The following is a 27,996-nucleotide window of genomic DNA, read 5'->3' on the forward strand; positions in this document are numbered from 1 at the left end:
GCACCATATATCTTTCAACTATGCTGTGATGTTTAACATACAATTTGAATCTATCTAATCGAATAGATTCCACAGATTGCGAGTTGAAGATACATATTTTTACTATATTAGTAATTGACTGACCAGGTCTCTCCAGATCTCTCAACAATACTATTTATACGGTCCATTTTAGATCAATGTTATGTATTTTCAGCCATTCCTGAACCTGAGACCAGAAACAGCTACCTGAGGGCAATACCAAAACAAATGGTCTATTGATTCTGTATCCTCACCACGAAATCTGCAGAGCTGTGATGATTGTATGCCCCAAATATTCAACATTTTGTGGTGGCAAGAATTCTGTACAATAATTTTACCTGAAAAGCACAAAGTCTTGAATCTTGCGTTGTTTTATATATCAACTCATACACCTTGTACCATGGAATCTGTACATCAGAAATCTCTTCACAACTATTTTGCAATCTGTATGGCACAGCTGTCAACATCCTGGTCCTCAAATGACACTGGTATACTTTCTTATTTATGCTATTTTTATTCCTCCGCCAGTTTTGATCCTTTATATTGGGCAGACAGACCAGTTCCCTAGTACCTCCTCCCGCTGCTACCTGCCTCCTCCATTTTTGGGGTAATGCTGTAATCAATTGGTTGTAATCTTAGATTGAGCAGACCTTCCCATACAATTCTGAAAACTCCATGAACTCTACCATTCCAATTTACAATATCATTTAAAAAACAAATACCCTTTTCAAATATCTTTACCATAAATACAGGTATTTTATCAACCAGGTTTTATCAATAGGTGCCCTTCTTTGCGAGGCATTGGAAAACCTCCCTGGTCTTTGTGGTTGAAACTGTGTTTGAAATTCACTGCTCGACTGAGGGACCTTGTATGTGAGGGGTACAGAGATGAGGTAGTCGTTCAAAAATCACGTTAACCACTATTATTTCACAGAGTGAGTCCATGCAACTTATTATGTGACTTGTTAAGCAAATTTTTACTCCTGAACTTATTTAGGCTGCCATAACAATGGGGTTGAATAAGACATTTCAGCTTTTCATTTTTAATTAATTTGTAAAAATGTCAAAACATAGTTCCACTTTGACATTATGGGGTATTGTGTGTAGGCCAGTGATACAAAATCTAAATTTAATCCATTTAAAATGCAGGCTGTAACACAACAACATTTTGAAAAAGTCTAGGGGTGAAGGCACCGTAGGTAATTGTGGCTGATGTTTGGATTGTGTTGTTTGGTTTTTACTTATTTTCTATCTGTATGTAAATGAAAATGTAAGCCTCTGTAATATTGTGCTTCAGATGTTTATGTTGCCAAAAAAGAATAAAGATATATTACACTTAAAGATATTTCAATGTAAGAAGGCTGTTCTGTTTTATTTCAAAGTACACTACAAATTCCTTTTACAGTATCTTGAATCTGAACCTTTTGCTTGTTCACTTTGATATTTTTACTTTTATGATCAAAGATTGTGGTAAGTTAGTAAACTATTTACATGACAAGAGGGATGGTCTGTTTTGTTTTCTGCAACTCTCGTTCAACCCTGACCAATCATAGCAATGTGGGTTAAACTCGCGCGTGCGCGTTCGATACATTGTGTTTTTGTTGATATCCTGCTTGAGTTCCTTTTGAGGGTCCGAGTTTAGCTTTCTGAAGCTAATAAACCTCCCCTTATTTGGGGGGTTTTACTATTATAGCTAATTGAGAAAATAATAAAATACTCTAGCTAGCTATATGAAGGGCTGATGGAGAACACAAGGAATTTGGTGAGTTCATTTCCCCGATATGGTCCGTCCGCTTCCGACTTGTTGTGTAGCTAGATACGTTAGCTAACTAGCTAACGTCGTTAGTTGGCTAACATTAGCGAGCTAGCGCTCCTCCTTCGTTGTTATCAGATTGTAGTAAGAACAGCTGATTGAATCACTAAACTTGTTAAATAATATCCAACAGCCCTTATTTGGAAAGTGAATATACGGATGTTTTATTCGGTTTTTACATGATAAAGGCCTACTCGTTTATTGAAATAATGTATTGCAAGCAGTGTCTTCTTGTAACTAGCTAACGTTATGCTAGCTAGCTAACTAACGCTACAGTAGAACTGGAATAACAGGTCTGCTAAGGCCCCAGCTCTCACATTCATTCTGCACAACTCGGTTAGTTAATTAGCTAGCTAAGTGTGTTAACTAGAACATTATAAATAGCTAGCCAGTAACGTAGTGTAAAACAGATTATGGGGAAATCATTTTACAGTACTGTCAGATATGCAGAAGAGGAAGTGGTAAATGAATACATACTCTGAGACGGCTTTGTTGTTGTATACATTTAATTGTTTTACATTTACGTCATTTAGCAGACGCTCTTATCCAGAGCGACTTACAAATTGGTGCATTCACCTTATAGCCAGTGGGATAACCACTTTACAATATGTTTTTTATTTTTTTGGGGGGTGGGGTAAGGGGGGTAGAAGGATTACTTTATCCTATCCCAGGTATTCCTTAAAGAGTCTAGGAAGGTAACTGCCATTATATATGTTAACTATGTAACTAAGACTCAGTCATTGCTCAGCAAAATTGTGTTATCCCATACTATTAACGTTAGCTGTATTGGTATGGATATTGTTCCTCATCTCATTTATGCCTGGAGCCATGTACATATGCATAGCCATGTAGCTATCTATATCATACATACATATCAGTGCGACTGTTGTATGACATTGTTTACCATACCCAGTTTCCAAGTATTCCAGTTTTCAAGTCAATATTCTATTATGACTATGCCATAATAAAATGTGGTTACTAAAGTTATAATTACTTACTTGCTGAAAGAAAAACCAGTCACAATAATGAACGATAGATCTTAGTCTAGCTCTCCATCAAAATCTAGCTCAGCATTATAGACTCACTCACCCACCCTCTCACTGTACAATTGGTGTCAGTAGGTGTCATTCACTCCCTCTCTCTGCTCCTTCCAGGCTGAGCGCACCCCGCGTTCGGAGCGTAAGCGTCAGGACTCGTTCGGGATGTTTGACGGGTACGACAGCTGCAGTGAGGAGAGCACCAGTAGCTCCAGCTCAGAGGACAGTGAGGACGAGGTGCCATCCCTCCCCGCCAGCCTGCCCATCATCAAGAACAATGGACAGGTCTACACCTACCCCGACGGCAAGGCCGGCATGGGTCAGTACAGACAAATATTGATATAGAATCTGAAGATATAGATAGAAATCGGTCAGGAATATCTATGAGCCAGTCAGTGTCACTCCGGGGTGATCGCACAAAACCGGTTGGGGATTTGTGGATGGAGACGGTGGAAGAGAGTGTGAATTAAGTGGCTGCCTGTGATTGAGGTTAGGCTATAGAGTGTGTATTGACATGGATCCCAGCCTGCAACTGTCATAGTTATCCTTTCATTTCATACAGTATATTTGAGAAGAAGAACTGATGAAAGAATACATTACTTTGAATGAATTGGAATTTCCTGCTGTATTCTGAGTTTCCTAGGAATATTTATGTGTTGCCTCTGTTTTCCAGCAACCTGTGAGATGTGTGGGATGGTTGGAGTGCGAGACGCCTTCTACTCCAAAACCAAACGCTTCTGCAGCGTCTCCTGCTCTAGAAGTTATTCCTCCAACTCTAAAAAAGCCAGTATCTTGGCTAGACTCCAGGTAACCATGATATGCCCAACTATGTTCTGCATTTTATTGTTTTAGCCAGATGGTAGAATGAGAATCTTTTCTTATATTTCCTTTGGAAATGCAAGAAAACAGAAGTCAAATGTGTGGACATATTTTGTTATTTTCTTTCTTTAATCTTGTGTCATTGTTATGTGCTTTTTACGGAAGGGTAAACCACCTACGAAAAAGGCCAAGGTCTTACAGAAGCAGCCTCTCATGGCGAAGTTGGCAGCTTACGCCCAGTACCAAGCAAGTCAACAACAACAGAACCTGGCTAAATCAAAAGCAGGTGAGTCCCCCAGTAGACCAAACATACAGTCTCTCATATTATTGTTATGGAGAAGAATGACCTTGAATGGAAAGTTGTTTTAGTCAAAAGAACACACATTCTCTGTATTTTCTTGACCCAGTATAGTGAACATGTGATGTTGACCTTGTTCCTTCTCCCCTACAGTGGTTCCTGTTGAGTGCTTTGACTGGGGACGATACATCTGTAGCAATAACCTGGTCGGAGCACCAGTCAGCTGTTTCAAGCACGTACGTTTAAACAATAGCCAGACATTCAAATTGTCCTGTATTGATGTCAATTGCAGATGCTAAGTTTATACATCTGTAAATCCACACTGTTTTGATCAACACAATTGTCCCTTGTGGGAAATAATATGAAGTCGTATTAAATTGAAATATTTCTATGTGTCTTAGGTCCCTATGGGTACTTGCTGGGGAGACCTAGCTGAAGGAGTGAGGGTGGAGGTGCTCAACTCCGATACTAACCTCTCTACTAAAGTCTACTGGATAGCAGGGATCGTCAAACTTGCAGGTAAGAACACATCTAAACACATGGAGGATTTTATAAAAATTGTATCTGTGGTACAATAAAAGTATTACGTGTTTTTTTTGTCTCTATGATCAGACTATACTTATATAACAAGAATAAGGGGTATTCCTCTTAGAGGAATGCACAGTAATGGGGTTGTAAAGATGTTCCGTGAAAGGTTCTAACTGTGTTTTATCTGTTGTCTGTTTCTGTTCTCTTCCCCAGGGTTCAAGGCTCTGCTGCGGTACGAGGGTTTTGACAACGACACCATCAGGGACTTCTGGTGTAACCTCTGTGTTCCAGAGATCCACCCCGTGGGGTGGTGCGCCTCCAGCGGGAAACCGCTCGTACCTCCCAAATGTAAACATCACTCAATATTCATAATGATGATCATAGTAATACTTTTTATTTTTAACTTGCCTTATAATAATCACATATTCCCTAACAGAAGATGAAAAACCAGGTTGATAGACTCTGATGGCGGAAATGTTTTTGTGTTCTCTCTCAGCGATACAGCATAAGTACTCTAACTGGAAAGCCTTTCTTGTGAAGCGACTCACTGGAGCCAAAACACTGCCACCGGACTTTGCTGCCATGGTAAGATGTCATTATTAAGAGCCGCAGAGCCAAGGATGATAGGCTAAACTCTACCTAGATCTCTTAAAGCTCCCACTCTAAACCAGGGGTTGGAACCGGTTCAGGGAACACAACCAAAAACTGGAAAATAATGTACTTTGTCAAGGAACAGAAACAGAACCGGGAATGAAAGTGATCTCTACTGCTCCGGAACAGAACCGTTATTTCCGGAAGCATGTTATTTTACGTTCCGGGTATTTATTTCCAGTCCCACAAAAAATACAAAATAAGTGCTTATGCAAGGCCTACTGACATTACAAGTGTGATTCACAAGATAAGGGGACAGAGATGTTTTTATTAGAGAAGAATGGATTAACGCTAGTTAAGGATACTATAGTTATCACGTTTCACATTGGATTTATTAGCTATAAAAAGGTAATACGTGTTTTTAATTGTGGTGCCGCTCTGCACACACAAGCTTGTTAGCTAGCTCTGGTCCAGCGTTAAGCCTACTCAGTTCAAAGGACATTGAAAGTTCCTCCATAGAAGCCGCTCTTCCATAGGTAGGCTATATTCTGTGGTCCTAATGCAGGTATTGCATGTCATAACAAGATGCCCAGCGCTTCAAGCCAAGCCGCCTCCTCCACCCTCTCTCGCTCTCTCCCCACCTGCACAATTTCAGTGGTATCTCATACCCTACATTTGTCTGTCCGTCACGCATGTAAACAATTAGCTTGCCCACTCCATAGCAAGCTGCTCTATCCGCACTGATCGGTGAAGTCATTTTAATGTGCTAAATGTAAAAAACTGTCAATTTTCACAAGTTAAAAAAGGAACAATCTAAAGGAACAATATTTGTTTCGAACCAGTTCAGAACGTTATTTTGCTGGTCGGAACAGTCGAACGAAAAAACAAATGTGTGGTTCTGTTCAGAATGAAATGATTGGAAAATAATTTTGCTTCCAATCCCTGCTCTAAACACCTTCCATTTCCCCCTCCCTAACCAGGTCCATGAGAACATGCAGTTCCCTTTTAAGAAGCTGATGCGAGTGGAGGTGGTGGATAAGACCCACCTGTGCCGAACTCGGGTGGCTCTGGTGCAGCAGGTGATCGGGGGAAGGCTGAGGCTCGTCTACGAGGAGAGCTCCGACGACTTCTGGTGTCACATGTACTCCCCCCTTATACACGCCATCGGATGGTCACGGAGCATCGGACACCGCTTCAAACGATCCGGTCAGTCAAGTTAGTTTGTTTGGCTAGTTAATTTGTTAGTGAGTTAGGCCTAGTTAGTTAGTTGGTTAGTCCAATGTGTTTGTTTTCTGGCTCTGATGGCAATGATTGTTTTCCAGATGTGTCAAAGAAAATCGATGGTCAGATGGACGCCCCCGCCCCACTGTTTGCCAAGGTAATGTAATTCGCCTCGTGTATTTACAGTGGCCCAAGTCTTTGTGCCTCTGTGGTTTGTATTGATATTTTTCCATGTATGGATCCGGAATGATGAATGTGTCTGTGATGTCTCCTCAGGTGAAAGATGTGGACCAGAGTGGTGAATGGTTCAAAGACGGGATGAAACTAGAGGCCATTGACCCTCTAAACCTCTCAGCTATATGTGTAGCCACTGTAAGAAAGGTAACTGTCTATGTGGAGCCACTGTAAGAAAGTTATGGAAACAGTTTGGGTTGTTACCAATAGAAAACTTTCATATAGGGCAAATTCAAGGGTCATTTAGCACAATCATACTTCTCTACTGTTGGTGCCCCTGGATTGGGGATTCCCTGTTCTTATTTTCAGTCTCCTGTAACCTGTTCAGGTGTTGCGTTGTATACATCTTGTCTTGATGTTTGCTGTCTGTTTCAGGTGTTGAGTTGTATACATCTTGTATTGCTGTTTAATTGTCTGTCTCAGGTGTTGGCAGACGGGTACCTCATGATCGGCATCGATGGGTCGGAAGCGGCTGATGGCTCAGACTGGTTTTGCTACCACTCCACTTCTCCCTCCATCTTCCCTGCCGGCTTCTGTGGAATCAACAACATCGAACTCACACCCCCTAGAGGTACATTTCTATACCCTCCTTTCTTTTCCTACTTTCACAGACTACAACATTCCTTCACTCAGATTTAATTTTTTTCATTCAACCATTGCTTATTTAATGAAGGATAGTCTCATTTTAGATAGTATCTCTTTGTCCCAATAGTTGAAGGTAGTTTTCTTTCCTCTTCCTTTCCTTCTCTCTCCTCTCTGGCCTCTCTGGTCGGGGGTTATGTCTTAACCCAGCCTTACCACTGACTTTGCCCCACAGGGTACACTAAACTGCCATTTAAATGGTTTGACTACCTCAGAGAAACGAGTTCAATAGCCGCTCCTGTGAAGCTCTTTAACAAGGTAGGACTGATTCCTGACATCGTGGCTGTGTTGTTTTGTTGTTTCGCACGGTCCTGTAGTTCTGTGTAATGACAAAGCCATGCCAACATGCGTTTTTGTTCTTCTATGATTACATGAAAATAAGGTTGATAGGTTTCGCTTACATACATTGGATATTATAAGTATTCACCCCCCTTGGATTTTTTAAACATTTTGTTGCGTTACAAATTGGGATTGAAATCTATGTAATTGTGATTTTCTGTCATTGATCTTCACAAAATACTCCATAATGTCAAAGTGAAAAGAAAATTCTACACATTTTTTCAAATGAATAAAAACTAAATTACTAAAATGTAGTTGTTGCATAAGTATTCACCCCCTTTGTTTAGGCAAGCCTAAATTAGTTCAGGAGTAAAATTTGGTTAAACAAATCACAAGTTACATGGACTCACTTTGTGTGAAATAGTAGGCATGACATGATTTCAACCACAGATTCAACTACCAAGACCAAGGAGATTTTTGAAAGTCTCAAAATGAAGGGCAGTGATTGGTAGATGGGTAACAATAACAAATCAGACATTGAATGTCACTTTAAGCATGGTCTAGTTAATAATTATGTTGTGGATGATGTATTAAACCACCCAGACACATCAAAGATACAGTCATCCTTCTGAACTGAGCTGCAGAACAGGAAGGAAACTGCTCAGGAATGTCACCATGAGGCCATTGGTGATTTTAAAACAGCTATGGAGTTCCATGGCTGTGAAGGGAGAAAACTGAGGAGGATCAACAACATTGTAGTGACGCCACAATAATGACCAAAAGGATAAGAAGTATAAAAATATACAGCATGGCAAAGGAATAAACTTTTTGGCCGAAATGCAAAGCCTTCAGTTTGGGGCAAATCCAACACATCACTAACTGCCTCCTTATTTTATAGCATGGTGGTGGCTGTATCATGGTATGGGTATGCTTGATATCAGCAAAGACTGAGGAGTTTTTCAGGATAAAAAGAAACCGGATGGAGCTAAGCACAGGCAAAATCCTAGAGGAAAACCTGCTTCAGTCTGCGCAGTGGTCTAAGGCACTGCATCGCAGTGCTAACTGTGCCACTAGAGATCCTGGTTCGAATCCAGGCTCTGTCGCAGCCGGCCGCGACCGGGAGACCCATGGGGCGGCGCACAATTGGCCCAGCGTCGTCCAGGGTAGGGGAGGGAATGGCCGGCAGGGATGTAGCTCAGTTGATAGAGCGTGGCGTTTGCAACGCCAGGGTTGTGGGTTCGATTCCCACGGGGGGCCAGTATAAAAAAAAATATATGTATTCACTAACTGTAAGTCGCTCTGGATAAGAGCGTCTGCTAAATGACTAAAATGTAAATGTAAAATGTACACCAGACACTGGAAGAGGAATTCACATTTCTGCAGGACAATAACTTACAACACAAGGCCATCTACACTGGAGTTGCTTACCATGAAGACAGTGAATGTTCCTGTATGGTCAAGTTACAGTTTTGACTTAAATCTGCTTGAAAATCTATGGCAAGACTTGAAAATCGCTATCTAACCATGATTATCAACACCTTGACAGAGCTTTGAAGAATTTTGAAAAGAATGAGCAATTAAACTATCCAGGTGTGCAAAGCTCTTAGGGGGCGATTTCCACCTGAGTTAAGCGAGCGTAAATGGAATGTAAATCCCTTTATGCACTTTTCTCTCTATGCGTATTCTGACCTTGAATTTAAGCATGAGAATAAGGTCTAGCGAACCTACTGGTTCTAAGTGGGAAAAAGCATCTAACACCATTCTCCATGCACTGTAATGTACAACTTGATACGAGCTATTGATATGAGCTAGGTAAATGAGTAATCCATTTGGATAAGGGAATTGTAAATATAAATGACACTTGATTTAGATCTAGTTCACCTTATAATAGCTGGAGACAAATGTGAAACCAGTCATATGGCAGCAAACTGAAGCATATCAACATATCTTTCCCAAAGTTGATTAAATACTGTGCCATTATGCAGCATTTAAATTGTACAGCCTTTTAACTTGCAGCCAGGGATGGGCACTCTCGAATATCTTAATTATAGGCTACCCTGACTTTCTCTGTTTCCTATTTCATTAGTAACAGTTGATAATATAAGAAAAAAAGACGTAAGCTAATTAAATCGTTACGGAGTGCAGACCAAGCCGTAACAGTATGGCGCAATACTTGGCCATGTCATCACACAGTTCCATGGTTAGTGCAGGCAATAGACGAGGGTATAGCCGACTATTGTACACTATTTTCCCTATTATAATTCCATGTACACTAATCTTCCAACATTACCATGAGTTAAATAACTCAATGTGGCACTTTTCAGAATGAATCAAACCACTTTTTTCTTTATTTCGTGTGTAAAGGCTCTCCAAACCAGTTTTTTATGATTCTTAAATACTTTCCTAAATAATCTACAAGATCAGAGTATTTTTTTTATCTACCAATTGGTGCTGAAATGTAGACGAATATGCATATATTTAGATGGCTTTCGTTCATTGATCCCTAATATTCTGAACCCGTTTTTTCAATATATTCTAGTCTGTCGACAAAATTCTAACAAAAGTTACACTGTATTTAAAGGGATGTCTTAAGATAAATGTACTGAAAACCCTATTGAATGAAAACTCCATGATGAAATCTGTTGGCTAGCAAGTGGGAGGGTTTTCAGCAGTTGAATAAAATGTATTCAGAGGGAGCAATAAAGCCACACCTGCAGAGCGTGTTACGTGACTGATTAAGGTAAGTCTGAATACCAAATACTGAGAAGTCCGTAGGAAAGGTGTAAATTCCTAACTCTTTGTAACACAATAAAATGTGAAGAAATCCAAGGGGGGTGAATACTTACGATACCCACTGTACATGTTTCATGTAAGAAAATGGATTGACCATTAACCTAAAAATATCTCTCCTCTTTGCCTCCGCCATCTTGTTGCCTCTGCCCAGGATGTTCCAAACCACGGGTTCCGCCAGGGCATGAAGCTGGAGGCCGTGGACCTGATGGATCCCAGGCTGGTGTGTGTTGCCACAGTAACTCGGATCGTCCACCGCCTGTTGCGCATCCACTTTGACGGCTGGGAGGACGAGTATGACCAATGGGTGGACTGCCAATCACCTGACCTCTACCCCGTGGGCTGGTGTCAGCTGACCGGCTACCAGCTACAGCCCCCCGCCGCACAGAGTAAGATCAAACACTATAGTTCTACACAAATATAACACGCTAACATGCTCAGTCATAAATCAATCTCTACCCTTAGGTTCTCATTGATGGATTGGATTAGGTTCCAGCAATATGTTGCCAATTACTTGATAACATTCAATTGGAGTCCCAAATAGGGTTTAGTATTTTCCCAAAAATTGACATATTTTCCTTCCCCAGAAATGTTTTAGGACCCCTTTAAACATAAATAAAAATGTGGCCTTTAGTACCAAATCCCATAGAAATGCATTGAATAACATTTATAAATGGCCAAAAAGAAATCATAAGGAATAAGGTTTTGAAGTGTCTGTCGTATATATCTAGGAGCTATAAGAGAGGTCAGGAAATATTTGAGTATTTTTTGACACATTTAACCCCTTTTTGGGGGGTAGGCACAAAACTACCTCCATACTTCCATTCATTTTTTTAAAGCAGTACCGGTTACCTTCAGACGAGTTCCATGACACTTGTGGGGGTCGTAGAGCAAAACGGAGACCACCATCGTGTTTGTGAGAGTCTCCCCTTTCCACAGTGGAGTCACCTTAGTTTGTAGCCCAAAACAGTTCGGACACTACAAACAGAACTTGTCACATCGACGGTACCGACTTCAGATGAGTCCCGTGGGACCTGTGGGGGTCGTAGAGCAAAATGGAGAACACCATTGTGTTCGTGAGAGTCTCCCCTTTCCATAGTGTGTAGGCCAAACTGTTCGGACGCTACAGATGATTTCGTGAGAAGACCGATTTTCGGGATGTCTCATGGTCTGACAAACACTACTGTAGCTCGGCCACCTTTCACCGCAGATATGGAAGGCCGCCATAGGCAGATGCAGTGGATTGAGACGCATCCCATGCAAAAAAACATATCTTTAGCTTAAACTGGCAGATTTGGATGGGGAATTTTGTATTATGTTTCTTATGTTGACGCACCGGTGCGTCAATAGACTCTAGGGGATTTTTAAAAAGGAAAGGGGGATACCTAGTCAGTTGTACAACTGAATGCATTCAACTGAAATGTGTCTTCCGCATTTAACCCAACCCCTCTGAATCAGAGAGGTGCGGGGGGCTGCCTTAATCGACATCCATGTCATCGGCGCCCGGGGAACAGTGGGTTAACTGCCTTGCTCAGGGGCAGAACGACTGATTTTTACCTTGTCAGCTTGGGGATTTGATCCAGCAACCTTTCGGTTACTGGCCCAACGCTCCTACCCGCCAGGCAAGATCATGTAATACCAGCGGAAAAATCTGACATGATTATACCACTGTAAATTGAGAAATATATACACATGAATCTAATGGTGTCTTGATGTACTGTATTTGTTGCCATTTAATAACTCAAAGTTCTCTGTCACCACCCTATTTCGTTGATGAAGCACTGTTGACCGACTGGTCAAATGTTATAAGGTTATAACAGCCTGAATATTACATTTGTTTTAGCCTACCTTTGACTGATAGATGTCAGACAGCTTGTTGGTCCTTTTCTCTCCCCTTGCACCTGGCTATCAGGGGAATTTGGGAGGGTTGTGGCTGTTTGTACATAATGATAACCGACTTATTGTGGCGACTTTGTCACAGGGAATACAGTATATATGATTCTCAGCTGAACAAACAAATAAGCAAGTAGCGGAGATTCAACACCATGGATACCGCAGTGGATGATCAATTTCCTGCAAATCTGACTAGTAAGCCCACTGTGCTCCCACTTTTGAAGTTTAACATCATGGAACAATGTTGCAAATGTCTACCCAGTGTAGCAGCTGTTTTGTTAACAGTGAGTAGACTAGCACATGTCGAACCTCTGCCAGTGCCACACAGCTATTTTGGAGATTTGTAAATGTAAGATGGAGATTGTCTACCGTAACGAGAGGTCGCATGTAACCTACACATAGTCAGCAAGTCAATTTATAAAAGCAATGCAAGTAAGTGCTGTTTTTTTTTATTGGGTTGAGTAAATATGGTAGGCTGCTAGCGTTGTGATGACTGGTCTGATTTATGAATGAAGCCAGGGAGTAGGTATGTCCGTTTCATGCAGCTATTTGGACGTGCATATTTAACATTTTTGTGTTAGTGCGGCATATAATTTGTATATTATTGGTCCACGGTACCTGTCATTTTCTTTCTCCGGAAACAGGAAGGAGATTGGTCGGGAAATCTCGGGATACCGGTTACCGGTATTAAACCCTAGGCCCGAAACTAGGGTTTAATGTACATTTGTACATTTGTGTCAGTAAAACAATAGGCAACTGTTTGTTTACTGCTATTTCATGTCATTTCAGTGGCCAGAGAAATCCCACCTGCTGTACCTAAGCAGAAGAAGAAAGCCCAACAGTACAAAGGCCAAAAGAAAAGTGAGTTATCTTCTTTTCCTCCTTTCGTTGGTCCACACTCTGGTGGGGTAAATCTATCTACCCTTTCTCTTTATTGGTTTGTTTTTTCTTTCTTGTCTGTTCCTTGGGATCTGATTGGTTGGCATGAGTCACATGAAAGGAAGCTGTGGTACTTGGGGTAAAAGCCAAAGAGGTGGTCGAAGGGGCTTGTAACACTGGTTGTGACGGTCCAAACAGACGTGGTCACACACACACCACCAACGCTAGCTGGTTTACTTGAGTCTTGCTTACCTGGTAGCTTACCTGGGGTGTATTCAGAATATGTAAGGTTCTAGAACATTTCATAATGGAACAGAGATCATTCTCTGAACCGTTTGAAAGGTTTTGCAACAAAACAATTAATTGGGGTCTGGTGATTGGTGTTTTGAAATATTATATGAAAGGACTTGGAATATGTACATGTTATGTAATCTCATTAAAGCATGGAGTTATCTAGGCCTTTGCTTAATACACACAATATTATCTATGATGAATAAATGAATGCATTTATTAGATTTGGAAAAAACATATAAAGCAACACTGTGCAACCAAACATTCAAATCTATACGGTTGGGAACGCTAGCATCCTGAAAACACCCCTGGAAGCTTACCTGAGTCTGACTTGGTGTCTAGAGCGGAAGATTCCAGTTGGTCGACGGCCCTTCAGTCAGGCAGGCAGGAGGAGGAGCCTATCAGGGGAGGAGGAAGAGCAGAGTCCGCCCCCTTACTCCAGCCAGGGCCCCACTATGGTCCCCCGGCCCCGCACCCACCACCACCACCATCACCACCACCACACCCACAAACCAGGTAACACACTAACAATAAATAACAACCGAGACCTCCACACAGACAGAGGGCGCTAACAGGGGACAGTCCTCAGCCACTCTAGGTCCTGACCTTTATGTGTGATCGCTGTGTGTCGGATGCAGCTGCAGGAAAGAAAAATCTGTTTATCTGTTTCTGTGTCATGTTATTGAAGTATTCATGTGAAAAATGTCATTTTCTCCTCCCACCTCATGATGCGTACTAGGTGAGCAGGATGTATTAATGAGCAAAAGTTGTAATATGATTTACTGTGTATGTCTGGTCGTATTACAGGAACTGCAGGCTCAGATGGAGGGCTAGGTATTAAGTCAGCTGTTCCTGTGCTGAAAAGTGTTTTGTGAATAAAAATAGTTGTTTTGCTATTTTGTTCTGTCTTGGAGTTGAAAATGTATGCTCTGTCTTGGTATGCTGGAAAGAGTTTCACCCAGAATTTTGAGATTCATGTAACCCTCAATTTGGCTAACGCTCTCTCCCCCCTCTCTCTCCCTCTCGCTCCCCTCACTCTCTCCTGCTCTCCAGAGTCTCTGTTGCGTCTGAAGGAGGAGCCGGCTGAGGTGGATGAGTTCACCTTCTCCCAGGGCATCTCAGACCAGGAGAGCAACGGCTCGGGCAGCTACTACATCAAACAGGAGCCCTGATGATCGGGGGGACAGGGCCTGGGGCTAGGCCTGGGAGGGCAGGGGGAAGCCGGGTAGGACAGGCCAATGGGAACCTCCTACAACCCCCAACTAGGACAAGACACATCCCTAAGCCAAGACAAGAGCAACATGGCAGGGAGTATGGAGTGCTCTAAAAAACCTTATCCAGAGAAGCCAGCCTCTTACACCCCAATCAGGAGAGAATGCTACTGGGGTACAAACACTGAGTGACTACACGCCCTGAAACCCCAACCCTCACCCCACAAATAAAGCTACTTGGGGCTCCCCAAAACCATCCAGGGGAGAGAACCCTTCTGAGCAGCTACAACCTCAAACCCTGGCGCCCTGATAGACAGTCACTCATTCACTGAGACAGACATACCATATGAACAAGGCTAACGGGTAACTGGACACTTCCCAAAGCCACCGGCCCGGAAGAGGCCGCTTATGATACCTGGACAACCTGATTAAAATCCCAATTCCCTGGATGATTGGATACGACTGTGGCTCTGCTCTCTCTCTTCCTCCATAAATACATCTATCTAGAGGGCCTTGGAGCTCTGGATGCCCACAACAAGCCTCTAATTTGGGTAGTCTGTCTCTCCCCCACCCTGCCAGGCAGGATCTCTGACACAAAAGTTGGGGCCCACACGCACAGTCACCTGGACTAACTGTGACAGACATTTCTGAGCCAGGTCTTTGGTTTATTTCTTTCAGGTAAGAGAGCTAGCCGCACATGGCAGGATTTAATTTCACACGGTCTTGAGAGACAGAGGAAGGGAACGAGTTGTATAAAACAGGATTATTATTAGTATTCTTTTTTAACGATTTTGCCAGGTGGACTTGCTTTGATTTGTTAATAGTACTTGAAGTTTTCAGTTTCTGTTTGTAAAGTTTCTGTTTTGTGTTTGTTTTTGCCCTTTAAATTGGAGGGATGTTGTTATTTTGACTTAAACACTGATTTGTACTATCGGAGTGGTGTGGATATTATGAGGATACATATTCATAGATGTGACTATTCAATATAGAACTATATAGATATTAAGAATTGTGATTTGATGAGAGTGGGTTTTGAATAGGTGTTGTATAAATCTGAAACCTTGCTGGTGTGATAGGACTGACGCTCTCAGACTAGATGGGGTTTGTGTCTTAATAGGGTAACTTGCATACTACTTAGTATTGGCTATGCATACTAAGTAGTGTGCTAATGTGTCTATTGGGATACACTAGATAAACACTGTCACAGATTGCACTACAGGAACAAACAACCAGTCTCTTTGGGTTGTTGGAACCACACTTACCTTTACTATGTCAGCAGCTTTAGAATAGAAGGACCAGACTTCGCTAATGTTTGCATCTGTTTTTTAAGTACGGGATACAACTCCAGAAACAAAGCTAAACCATGATATACTGGGCGGCAGGTAGCTTAGTGGTTAAGAGCGTTGTGCCAGTAACCGAAAGGTCGCTGGTTCTAATCCCCGAGCCGACTAGGTGAAAAATCTGTCGATGTGCCCTTGAGCAAGGCACTTAACCCTAATTGCTCTTGTAAGTCGCTCTGGATAAGAGCGTCTGCTAAATGACCAATTATTTATTTATTTATATACTCTTTATTACTCTACCATAATGTCTTATTCCTCGTCATATCCAATATCCTCTAAGAAAACAAGTGTAAACTTAGTAAGTCTGGCCCTAAAAGACAGAAATGATTTAGCAATCAAGCAAAGTTCAAACCTAAAATGATGTTGTAAAGCAGAAAGAAAAACAATATAGGCTACATTTCATGGATGACTTCCGAGATATGCAAAACTGGTAATTTTATTTCAGTGGTCTTTTTCCTCTTGTGTATGGGTAGTTCTTTGTTTCAGAGCCATATTGATGCATACTGGTTAAGTATTCAACTGAGCCACTGGATAACAACTTTATTGTCGGTATTAATGTCTTCATTTATTAAACACTGCTTTGTTGATAGTCTCTGTAGGTGTACATTCACAAAACCAATGGGATCTGATTGGAGTAGGCTATAGCAGGAGAACCTTTCCCATTGGCTTCTTTATTCACCAATTAGAGCGCATACATTTTTGTCAGATTCCTGATTGGTTGGAGGACATCCTCCTGAATCTGCTTGTGTGTTGTAGCTGGTACTGAGTGATGACGCATCTGTATCTAGACATTTCTATCTTTGTACTACCTCCTGATGAGCTTGGCAGTCAAATAGAGACAGGGTTGGGGCTCATTGTGAAATCATAATGGGTCTCAAATTTGAAATGCAGGTTTGGGCAACTTGATATACCATATGCAAATAAAATAATTATATCCTCATATGTTTGACTTTAAGACTAGACCGCAAACACAGATATTTGTAACATAGCACATTTGAGGTAGTCCTTGAAATGGAGTAATATGCAATAATGTTTTCTGTATTATTTTGCTATGTCAGATCCATGAATTATAACACCCTAAAGTGATATTATGATACATTAAATATATTATACTTACATCAGTTTACCTAAATTCTATTGCATAACTGTGACAACTGTGAGCTATGGTCTATAATCAGAATAGAATAGTTAGGTTTGTTAGAACCACACACTATACACACTGAGTGTACAACATTTTTAGAAAGAGTAGGTGTCCTTAATGTTTTGTACACTCAGTGTAGAAATAGACTAGTACAGACAAATGGGTCTGGCTCAGTGATCGTTGCAGTGGATGTGAAATTAGCTATAATCTCTCTTTCTATACCAGTAAGGTTGACGATTAACTTCTCAGGAAATGTTTGCTTTTTCTTGTCTGCAAGGGTCAAGCAAAGCACATTACAGTCAAAATCAAACAGAATGACATTGGGTAAAGTTACTTAAAGAAAAGTCTTAATGGAACAACTTGCTCACAAATTAATGTTTCTTCTTGTCCATTTCTGAATGTTCATTTCTCCCGTTTTGATATTGTTTCTTGTGTTCAGTGATTACTGTTCAGTTGATTGGTAAGGTATTTTATATAAACCCTTTATGTTCGAACAATTACAATTCATTAAGAACCCTTGATCAGCTTTGTTTGACGCAATGCTTTGTATAGATAGATAGGTATGTATTACCCTCATTGTTTTCATGTGTAGTTCCTTTTCCAAGGGATGTATAGTTTCATAGTTTCTGCCAATATGCATTTCCTTTCTGTTGATTTAGATTTAATTGTTCATATTAATTAAGGTTATATACAATGTCCAGCAGAGCAATACAATTTAGTGTCTCACTATCCCCTTATGTGTAAAAGGTTTGGAGTTCAGGATTTGCTTTTTGTTTGTGATTCACTTCATGAAATCCGATCTGGCACAGACTATGACTAACTAGATGAGAATGAAGAAAGCATTAAAGGATGATGGTCATCTTAACCAATTTACTGACCAAATTACATTATCTTAGTAAGGAAAATAAAAAGACACGGCTGTTTATAGACTAACTTTGCTGCTACTTTCCAATTAACCCAAATGATTCCTAACGCACAATCAAACACAGCAAACCTTTTCTGCATTTTGGAGAAAGGTTTCTTATTTTTCAGTGATACTATGCCTCTTTCTTTATTCTTAGAAATGTATGTAAGAATATCCTGATATCACCTAGAAGCCCAATCCAAAGTCAACACCTTGCCTCTACCTCTAGACACTTCTGAGTCCTTCTTAGAGAACTGAAAGAATAGGTTGGGTATAAGCAATATGATGGCATTATAGGCTCACATCTATCCGGTCTGTTCAGATGTACAAGGGGCTATTCAGGAAGTGTGTAGATCTGAGGAGGAGCAAGGGGCTGATTTGGGACTGGGTGCACTGATCAATCAAGTTAGAGTGCATGCAGAATAGTGAGGTCTTTCTGTGGTCCTGTACTGAGCTTTTTTTGCTGTTATGGTCTTTGGTCGTGCTACCGCCCACTCTAAATCGACCTCTAACCCTAAGTATCTCCTATAGATCTGAAAGGATTTGATAGGTATGAGAAACATGGTACTAGTTCTTTTGGTAGGCTTGGTGTAATTTGAGCCATATTGCTTACACCTATCCAAGCCTTTTCAGACCCAAACATGCTGTCTAGTGGTGGTGGTAGGGGCTAGGGAGTCAATCTAGAATGCGGTGTCTGTTCATTGAATACTAACACGGGTCTCTTTTTGTATGTGACAACCCCTCTATATTCAGCCATTATATCATGGTGCTACATATATTTGATAATGTGATTATTAGTTATTTTATTGGCAAAATAATTCTCAATTGTAATTATGAATGGAGGGGCTTAAGTTGTGTTTTGATGTTTTATTTTGGAGACAAATAACTAAATGATTTGTTAAAAAGATTGTTGAAATTATTAACACTGGCCCTTGTGGTACATATTAAGTTGCAGTGTAGGGTTTGTACATCTTTTTGATAGTGTGTCTATAAATATGAGGTTTTCTTTCATCCTTCTGGTAATTTTGTGCTGTGATCGAGGTTTGATAGACAATTCCTTGAATGTGTAAATATACCAAATGTTTGGGGACATAATATTGGTTGTATTATTTTAGTTTCTTTGTTTACAATCATTGCAAACTTTTTCCGCATGGCTGTGAAAAGGCATATCTGTTAATGATTTTTGTAAGAACTAACTTTTTACACTGAATAAAATGATACTTATAAATTACCATATTTGTCAATGCATATTTTTTCACTCTTTGTAGTTAAGATTTCCCTTCACTGGAACTAAGGGGCCTAGTCCAGACCATGAAACACAGCCCAGACCATTATTCCTCCTCCACCAAACTTTACAGTTGGCACTATGCATTGGGGTACATAGCGTTCTCCTGGCATCCGCCAAACCAAGATTTGTCCGTCGGACTGCCAGATGGTGAAGCGTGATTCATCACTCCAGAGAACGTGTTTCCACTGCTCCAGAGTCCAATGGCGGCGAGCTTTACACCACTCCAGCCGACGCTTGGCATTGCGCATGGTGATCTTAGGCTTGTGTGCAGCTGCTCGGCCATGGAAACCCATTTCATGAAGCTCCCGATTTTTACGCGCTACGTGCTTCAGCACTCTGCGGTCCCGTTCTGTGGGATTATGTGGCCTACCACTTCGTGGCTGAGCCGTTGTTGCTCCTAGACGTTCCACTTCACAATAACAGCACTAACAGTTGATCGGGGCAGCTCTAGCAGGGCAGAAATTTGACGAACTGACTTGTTGGAAAGGTGGCATCCTATGGCGGTGCCACTTTGAAAGTCAATGAGCTCTTCAGTAAGGCCATTCTACTGCCAATGTTTGTCTATGGAGATCGCATGGCTGTGTGCTCGATTTTATACACCTGTCAGCAACGGGTGTGGCTGAAATAGCCGAATCCACTAATTTGAAGGGGTGTCCACATACTTTTGTATATACGTTTTTCCTATTTTGTTGCATTACAACCTGTAATTTAAATGGATTTGGATTTGGATTTCATGTAATGGACATACACAAAATAGTCCAAATTGGTGAAGTGAAATGAAAAAAAGTACTTGTTTCAAACAATTATAAAAAATAAATAACGGAAAAGTGGTGCGTGCATATGTATTCACCCCCTTTGCTATGAAGCCCCTAAATAAGATCTGGTGCAACCAATTACCTTCAGAAGTGGTCCTCTGTAGCTCAGCTGCTAGAGCACGGCGCTTGTAACGCCAAGGTAGTGGGTTCGATCCCCGGGACCACCCATACACAAAAAAAAATTTATGCACGCATGACTGTAAGTCGCTTTGGATAAAAGCGTCTGCTAAATGGCATATTATTATTATTATAGAAGTCACATAATTAGTTAAATAAAGTCCACCTGTGTGCATGATCTGTCACATGATCTGAGTATATATACACCTGTTCTGAAAGGCCCCAGAGTCTACAACACCACTAAGCAAGGGGCACCACCAAGCAAGCGGCACCATGAAGATCAAGGAGCTCTCCAAACAGGTCAGGGACAAAGTTGTGGAGAAGTACAGATCAGGGTTGGGTTATAAAAAAATATCAGAAACTTTGAACATCCCACGGAGCACCATTAAATCCATTATGAAAAAATTTAAAGAATATGGCACCACAACAAACCTGCCAAGAGAGGGCCGCCCACTAAAACTCACGGACCAGGCAAGGAGGGCATTAATCAGAGAGGCAACAAAGAGACCAAAGATAATCCTGAAGGAGCTGCAAAGCTCCACAGCGGAGATTGGAGTATCTGTCCATAGGACCACTTTAAGCCGTACACTCCACAGAGCTGGGCTTTACGGAAGAGTAACCAGAAAAAAGCCATTGCTTAAAGAAAAAAATAAGCAAACATGTTTGGTGTTTGCCAAAAGGCATGTGGGAGACTCCCCAAAAATATGGAATTAGGTACTCTGGTCAGATGAGACTAAAATTGAACTTTTTGGCCATCAAGGAAAACGCTATGTCTGGCGCAAACCCAACACCTCTCATCACCCCGAGAACACCATTCCCACAGTGAAGCATGGTGGTGACAGCATAATCCCCTGTAGCTTAGTTGGTAGAGCATGGCGCTTGCAACGCCAGGGTTGTGGGTTCGTTTCCCACGGGGGGCCAGTATGAAAATGTATGCACTCACTAACTGTAAGTCGCTCTGGATAAGAGCGTCTGCTAAATGACTAAAATGTCACATGTAATGTTTTTCATCGGCAGGGACTGGGAAACTGGTCAGAATTGAAGGAATGATGGATGGCGCTAAATACAGGGAAATTCTTGAGGGAAACCTGTTTCAGTCTTCCAAAGATTTGAGACTGGGACGGAGGTTCACCTTCCAGCAGGAAAATGACCCTAAGCATACTGCTAAATAAACACTTGAGTGGTTTAATGGGAAACATTTAAATGTCTTGGAATGGCCTAGTCAAAGCCCAGACCTCAATCCAATTGAGAATCTGTGGTATGACTTAAAGATTGCTGTACACCAGCGGAACCCATCCAACTTGAAGGAGCTGGAGCAGTTTTGCCTTGAAGAATGGGCAAAAATCCCAGGGGCAAGATGTGCCAAGACATACCCCAAGAGACTTGAGAAAATGCCAAGGGGGGTGAATACTTTTGCAAGCCACTGTATAGTGTAGACGAGATGGTGTTCGGCCTCATGGGGACTGTCCTGGAGAGGAGCGCCGGGCCTAACGATTAGAACTCAAAAGGTTACTGCCACCTGCAGTGGACCTAGTGCGTCTCCAGAGTCCTGCAATGAGACGGACTACAGAGATCCACCAGGCTCAGGTGCTTCCAGTGCTCACACCACACGCACGTCTGATAGACATCTCGGGTCAAATCTTCCCATTTCAAAACACCCCAGTGACACAGGTACTATTCTAAGCATACAGTATATGTGTGCGATACCTCTTCTTTGAGCCTTTGTGTCATCCCAGGTCCCAAAACGCTTGTCCACCATTAGGTTGACCGTTTACTCATTTGAGCAAGGCAGCAGATCCACAGTTAATCCCAACCTAAGATTATGGAGCCGGCTAATCCCTCTTAATGTTGGCAGTGACCTGGCCAGGCCTGCTAATGTTTGAACTGTCAATCTGGCCAGCAGGACTGAGGCACACAAGACGTTGATGCACCAATAAACCCTATCAACCTACTGTAGGCCATGTCAGGTCAAGAGCAGTGCATGGGGTGGCTGTTCAAAGAAAAGTGTTTTCATGATGTGACGGAGGTAAAATAAAATCCTTGGTTTCCAGAAAACACGGTTGGAAGTATCCCGGAATCAGGAGGGAATAAGAAGGAAATCCGGAATCCTCCAACCAGGATTTCTGGAAACCCCTAGCAACAAGAAAAAATATGGGGTTGTGAGTTTTTTATTGGAAAGCTCAGTTGAACAAAACAGGCAGTTAAACACACATTTACCATGACAACGGTACATCCAGAGGAACGAATGGAACCACGGATGGACCAATCACAGACAGGTACAGTAAGTGAACAGAAGGTGGCGTGGTCCTCAGTCGCCAGGAAGAGTAGGATGAAGTTGTCTCTGATCTAAGGTCAGTTTTACATTCCCCCTCCTAGTCCTAAAGGTTAGGGTTTGTGGATGGTAAACTGATCCTAGATCAGTAGAGCCAGCTGGTAGAGCAGCTAGTGTAGCTGCACAGCTCCTCAGGTTTGAACCACAGGTTGATCTCTGTGTTGGCACTCTCTACTGAGTCACTGCCATGGATGATGTTCCTGAAAACAACAAGGGAAGAAAGATGGAGACTTAGCATATAATGGTATAACGATGGGTCAATGAAGCATTAGTGTCTCTGGATAGAGTTAACAAGCACTGGAGTTGTCCAAGTGATGTCAATGATCACCGCTGTAGAGGTTTTAAAAAATCAACACAAGTTTACTTGGTAAATGCTTTTGTGTGTTATCTGTTGTGTGTGTAACTAAACACAGCTTTCTTTTCTTGTTGTATCATGTGCAGTCGTGTGGTGCGATGAATTCTCACCTGCCCACTTGGATGCAGTAGTCCCCTCGGATGGTGCCGGGTTTAGAGTCTGCAGGGTTGGTCTCTCCCAGCATTACCCTGCCTGTCTTCACCACGTTGAACCCTTCCCACACCTGCCACCCACACACAGAGGGATAACACTTTACTAACCCAGTATTCTTTATTTATTTATTTTTGGGGGATAGATCAGCTTTAATATAATAACCCAGTATTCTTTATGATCTTCCATTTCTATGTGCAGCGGTCAAAAACATTTCAAAATACAAGTACTAATCTGAATATGTTGAAGCCTGGCGGCTCAAAGCTATAATCTGACAGTGGTACAGGTAGTGAATGCATGCATGCTGAAATGGTATTAGCAGCATTACAGGCTGCAGGCTTTTCTGTGTTCTTGTAGGAGAAACTAGACCATTGCACCACTTGTAAATGAACACAACAAGGAAAGTCTGTCCTACCATGGCCACCACTGGTCCTGAGGTCATGTAGCTGACGAGGCCTGGGAAGAAAGGTCTGTCCTGGAGGTCAGCGTAGTGCTCCCTCAGCAGAGACTCCGGGGCCTGGGTTAATCAGACACAACACAACAGGCAGTCAGAACCATGAATAAATCATCAATAATCCATCATAACCATAGACACACAAGAGGCAGATCACAGCAAAGTACAGCGAACTATGTTGAACACCTGTAGTAGAATAGCAGGAGTAAAGCAGTGGAGGCTGCTGAGGGGAGGACGGTTCGTAATAATGGCTGGAATGGAGTAAATGGAATTGTATCAAACACATGGAAACCATGTGTTTGATGTATTTGATACCATTCCACCTATTCCGCTCCATCCATTACCACGAGCCCATCCTCCCCAATTAAGGTGCCACCAACCTCCTGTGGAGTAAAGGATCCTGCAACAGTCATGTCTCAACAACAAGGGTTTCGTAAAGCTATAGCCTATATCTGGATACACTATGCTATAGTGTATATAGCATCAATCACAGGAAGTCACTAGAGTTTATAACTAGGTAAATGTGTTTAACCCTTGAATAGCCCCCTGTAAACAGTGACTATTATCGGTGGGCCCTTCTGATCCCTGGGTTCATAAGTCACAGGCAGCCCTCTTGGCCACAGACCAACACAGACAGGATCAGGAGACCTATGCTAAACATACATGTGGTTAAGAAAAGCCAGCAAGCTAATCTGCTCACTAGGACCTACCTCAAGGACTAAATGAAGCCCTACTGTACTGTACTATATGTCCAATGAATGTGTATTGTGTATTGGCAGTTGCTTAGATGATTTGTGTGCTTATTTAGAAATGCTGTCAGATAGCCTGTTTACATAACAGACAGGCCTCCATTCAGTCCTACTTATTGGCTATCCCATTTTGTCTAATAATGCACTGAAAGTACATAGGACTACAGCCTACATATAAAATACAATAACAGAAATTCCAGTAAGTAGAATAACGTACCTGGACAAATTTCATCCCCACCATTTTGAAGCCCTTTAGTTCAAATCTCTTTATGATTTCTCCAACAAGCCTCCTCTGAACTCCATCTGGCTTGATGGCAATGAAAGTCCGCTCCTCGTTCGACATGGCGCTATAAGGATAGACGATAAGGATAGAAGGCAGAGATAGAAGAAAGAGAGAGGGGCACACAGTGATGAAAAGACAGAAGAGAGAGAGAGCTACACAGTGACAGAGGAGAGTGTGATATGAGACAGAAAAAGAGGGAAGGAGGGGGTTGAGAGAGAGAGAGAGAGGCAAATTCCACTGACTATCAGAAAACGTTACTTACGGTTTTTGGGCACATTTGGCACATTCAGCTTGGGGTTGCGGTGACGACCCCCCCGACCCCATCATGGGAAAATCTCATGAACGGAGCCGCAGGCACTGCGCACACCGGACCCCCTTAGCAAGGTAACCCCTCTGACTTCGTGTTTGAAGCCTGACAACTGTCATGCTCCGTAGCATCTTTGACCCGCTGCCAGAAGGTAATCTACCTAATCACCCGCATCAAAATCACCTTAGTGGATGATTCGTTCCAACACATTTTTGCAACACTGAGCAAATAGAATGTAATAAAATACCATCGCACTAAATGTTTATTCATAGATAATGGTAGGTTCATATCCCGAGTGGCGAACCTGTGCCTCTCCAGGTAAAACTATGCAGAAAATCATTCACCAAAATGAAATGCATTCACGCCAGATGACATATCGCCATAGGAGAGGGTATAGGACACTTAACAAGAGCTACAAATAGCCTATAACATGTTTGCCGCGATATTAAACGACTAAATATCCCAAATATAAATGAAACAAGGTTCCAACCAGGTCTATCCCAGTAAGATATGGACATATAATATCAGTTAAATAGGTCACAAACAGGTAGAATATACTATAGCTACAATAGTTTTACTATACCTTGACAACTGAGCCTCCGGGCTAGTGACTGACAGGGAGCTAGGCAGGTTATTTTCGCTAATGCGGTGCTTTCAGTAATCCAATGCAGATTGCAGGAGCGCTACTGGGTTTTATACATGGAGGCGCCCACTGGGCAAAAACTGGTTGAATCAACATTGTTTCCACATCATAAAAAAGAATGCAATGTGATGATGTTGAATCAACATGGATTTGCAAAAGGTCATCAACGTAAGGGATTTATTATATAATTTTACCTAAATCCAATGAAATGTTTTGTTGATTTCACATTTAATTCACATTAGTTGACAATTCAACCAAATATAAATCAAAACTTAACGTTGAAATGACGTCTGTGCGCAGTGGGCGGGGATTGGGATACTGGTTCATGGAATCATGGAAAGCCATCTGTTTTCTACTCTTTGCCTCTTAGTGTGTGTCAGTTTAATGAGTATTGAGATGCTATATTGCCACTTTTACACTGGGCACAGTCATTGAAAGTTTTGACACCTGTGGCACGCTATCTCGTTCGAGTCATGGTGCATGTGAATTATTAAACTATTTTGATGGTTGTACAATGCTGGCCTTAATTTTCTATTAAAAATATGTCTGCAATTCTGGGATCCAGTTTGTGCTGTTTAATGAAAATATTGTAAAGGTGTGGTTCTACAGAGGAAAAGAAACAGTGTGGAGAATTGGGAGCATTTATAGTACAGTGGATAATGACATAAAAAAAAAAATATATATACATATTACAAATAGACCTACATAATGCAGCGACCCTGGTTTATAAGCGCGGATATCGACTGCCACAGTCTATGGTGCGCTGGGCTTTGGGCTAGAAGGTTCTGGGTTCGAGCCGCACTCCCTGCCTGTTTCATTACATTGGTGTCAGAAGTGGGAGAGATGTAATGTAAACAGGTGATACGCCATCCCATGTGGTTTGGGCTTAGTGGGACTATCATTTGTTTTTCAACAGGACAATGACCCAACACACCTCCAGGCTGTGTAAGGGCTATTTTACCAAGAAGGAGAGTGATGGAGTGCTGCATCAGATGACCTGGCCTCCACAATCCCCTGACCTCAACCCAATTGAGATGGTTTGGGATGAGTCGGACCGCAGAGTGAAGGAAAAGCAACCAACAAGTGGTCAGCATATGTGGGAACTCCTTCAAGAAAAGCATTCCAGGTGAAGCTGGTTGAGAGAATGCCAAGAGTGTGCAAAGCTGTCATCAAGGCAAAGGGTGGCTACTTTGAAGAATTTGTTTAACACTGTTTTGGTTGCTATATGATTCCATATGTGTTATTTCATAGTTTTGATGTCTTCACTATTATTCTACAATGTAGAAAATAGTAAAAATAAAGAAAAACCCTTGAATGAGTAGGTGTTCTAAAACTTTTGCCCGTTAGTGTATATATATTTTTTATGCTCTCTACTTGTCAGTGTTCCAAAATGGACATTATTTTCCTTTTTACCTAAACATGCAAACACTATCTGATATAATTCATAGCAAGCAGGCACTGGAATGACATTTAGATTAACTGGAATTACATTCACTTTCATGGGATGGGTGGCCAAAAATAACTAAATAAGCCACGAATATGACCGCAATGAGGCACAAAACTGTGCTTCTATGGCTATATACACCATGCCACTGCCTACTTCATTAGTTCATTTAGCAAACAAGACAGCTCATAATCGCTCAAAATCCAGTGCCTTCATCACAGCTTTAATTTAAAAATTCAACTTTTTCTCTCAGCCTCATGGCAAAATGTGTAAAATAGCATGAAATTCGTTAGAAAACAGCACATTTTCCTGCCTGATCCATGGTAAAATGTGTAGAATTGCAGGAAATTCGCTTTAAAAAAGCAACATTTTCTCTCAGCCCTTTTGGCCCACCCACATTTCTGCAAGCCCACCCACCAACTAATTTCTGGCTATGCTATTGCAATGAGTGATTATACAGAAATATTAATAATACAGTTACAGGAGATAATACAGCTATAACCACTGTGGACATAAACAGTACCATTAACAGGGCTAAACAACCAGGCTGGTACATACAGGCTTCACATGTAAATTAACAAAATAGGGTGTGCTCCTGCATGCACAACCACACTGGGGCCATGAGGCAAAGGCATGCACACTAGCATGATGTAGCATATTACACTTAGCTGTAGCACTAACAAAGCAATGCCGCTGCATTTGCACCACATAATGTCACAACTAAGTATTAACAACATAGCTAATATACATGAGGAAACAATGTGACCTAATATTAGGCTTTGGACCTATACAAACATAATAGAGAAGCCATAGCAGGCTAACAACAGCTAGGCTAGCAATCTACCATTACAGATAAAGGTGACATTAATACTACTAATGACAATTAACACTCGGGCTTTCAATATAATTACGATATAACCTCAAACAATACTCACTAGTATCTGAACGCACACATAACAGTAGTAGAAAACTTGGAGACACTTGGACACCCTCAGTAAGCGATCTCACTCTGGCTCAAGGAGTGAGATGCATGAACAGCTAAGCTATGATTGGCTGAGATAGTGTGCATAGATACATTCAAATTAACCATATAATGGATAAAAGAGTAAACTGCATGAGTGAAGAGCAAT

The 27,996-nt window shown here is 41.6% G+C and overlaps 2 protein-coding genes across 7 annotated transcripts; one reads left to right on the forward strand and one right to left on the reverse strand.

The window, feature by feature from the left end:
• The first annotated feature begins 1,631 nt into the window (after positions 1–1,631).
• LOC121547390 (MBT domain-containing protein 1) lies at positions 1,632–15,989 on the forward strand. Of its 2 annotated transcripts, XM_041858649.2 has the most exons (17): positions 1,632–1,780; positions 2,986–3,187; positions 3,542–3,675; positions 3,853–3,973; positions 4,139–4,221; positions 4,387–4,504; positions 4,727–4,861; positions 5,010–5,098; positions 6,085–6,310; positions 6,427–6,482; positions 6,602–6,706; positions 6,983–7,130; positions 7,377–7,459; positions 10,425–10,659; positions 12,953–13,024; positions 13,676–13,849; positions 14,387–15,989. In XM_041858649.2, exons 1-17 carry the CDS (start codon positions 1,760–1,762, stop codon positions 14,503–14,505), a joined length of 2,121 nt encoding a protein of 706 aa, XP_041714583.1. In that variant the 5' UTR covers positions 1,632–1,759; the 3' UTR covers positions 14,506–15,989. The 2 variants fall into 2 exon arrangements, with proteins under 2 accessions (XP_041714583.1, XP_041714584.1); XM_041858650.2 differs by lacking the exon at positions 13,676–13,849.
• A 6,312-nt stretch (positions 15,990–22,301) lies between these two features.
• On the reverse strand, positions 22,302–27,888 carry nme2a (NME/NM23 nucleoside diphosphate kinase 2a). 5 transcript variants are annotated; one of them, XM_041859376.1, is made up of 5 exons: positions 27,802–27,888; positions 24,407–24,624; positions 23,402–23,503; positions 22,947–23,059; positions 22,302–22,681 (listed from the first exon to the last, which is right to left on the reverse strand). In XM_041859376.1, the coding sequence occupies exons 2-5, from the start codon at positions 24,530–24,532 to the stop codon at positions 22,567–22,569; spliced, it is 456 nt and encodes a 151-aa protein (XP_041715310.1). In that variant the 5' UTR covers positions 24,533–24,624; positions 27,802–27,888; the 3' UTR covers positions 22,302–22,566. The 5 variants fall into 5 exon arrangements, with proteins under 5 accessions (XP_041715310.1, XP_041715307.1, XP_041715308.1 ...); XM_041859373.1 differs by having other exon boundaries at positions 24,407–24,536; positions 27,802–27,872; XM_041859374.1 differs by lacking the exon at positions 27,802–27,888 and adding an exon at positions 25,363–25,456 and having other exon boundaries at positions 24,407–24,536.
• Positions 27,889–27,996: the final 108 nt, after the last annotated feature.

This window comes from Coregonus clupeaformis, chromosome 31, assembly GCF_020615455.1.
Source record: "Coregonus clupeaformis isolate EN_2021a chromosome 31, ASM2061545v1, whole genome shotgun sequence".
Taxonomy (NCBI): Eukaryota; Metazoa; Chordata; class Actinopteri; order Salmoniformes; family Salmonidae; genus Coregonus; species Coregonus clupeaformis.

Excerpts from the sequence above, each read along its gene's own strand:
- LOC121547390 (XM_041858649.2), top strand. The coding sequence starts at position 1,760 with ATGGAGAACACAAGGAATTTG. Across the intron at positions 5,099-6,084 it reads CACCGGACTTTGCTGCCATG|GTCCATGAGAACATGCAGTT; the intron begins GTAAGATGTCAT and ends CTCCCTAACCAG. Across the intron at positions 13,025-13,675 it reads GTACAAAGGCCAAAAGAAAA|AGCGGAAGATTCCAGTTGGT; the intron begins GTGAGTTATCTT and ends CTTGGTGTCTAG.
- nme2a (XM_041859372.1), bottom strand. The coding sequence starts at position 24,799 with ATGATGGGGTCGGGGGGGTCGTCACCGCAACCCCAAGCTGAATGTGCC. Across the intron at positions 24,537-24,734 it reads GCCAAATGTGCCCAAAAACC|CGCCATGTCGAACGAGGAGC; the intron begins GTAAGTAACGTT and ends CTATCCTTATAG. Across the intron at positions 23,504-24,406 it reads TGGGGATGAAATTTGTCCAG|GCCCCGGAGTCTCTGCTGAG; the intron begins GTACGTTATTCT and ends TGATTAACCCAG.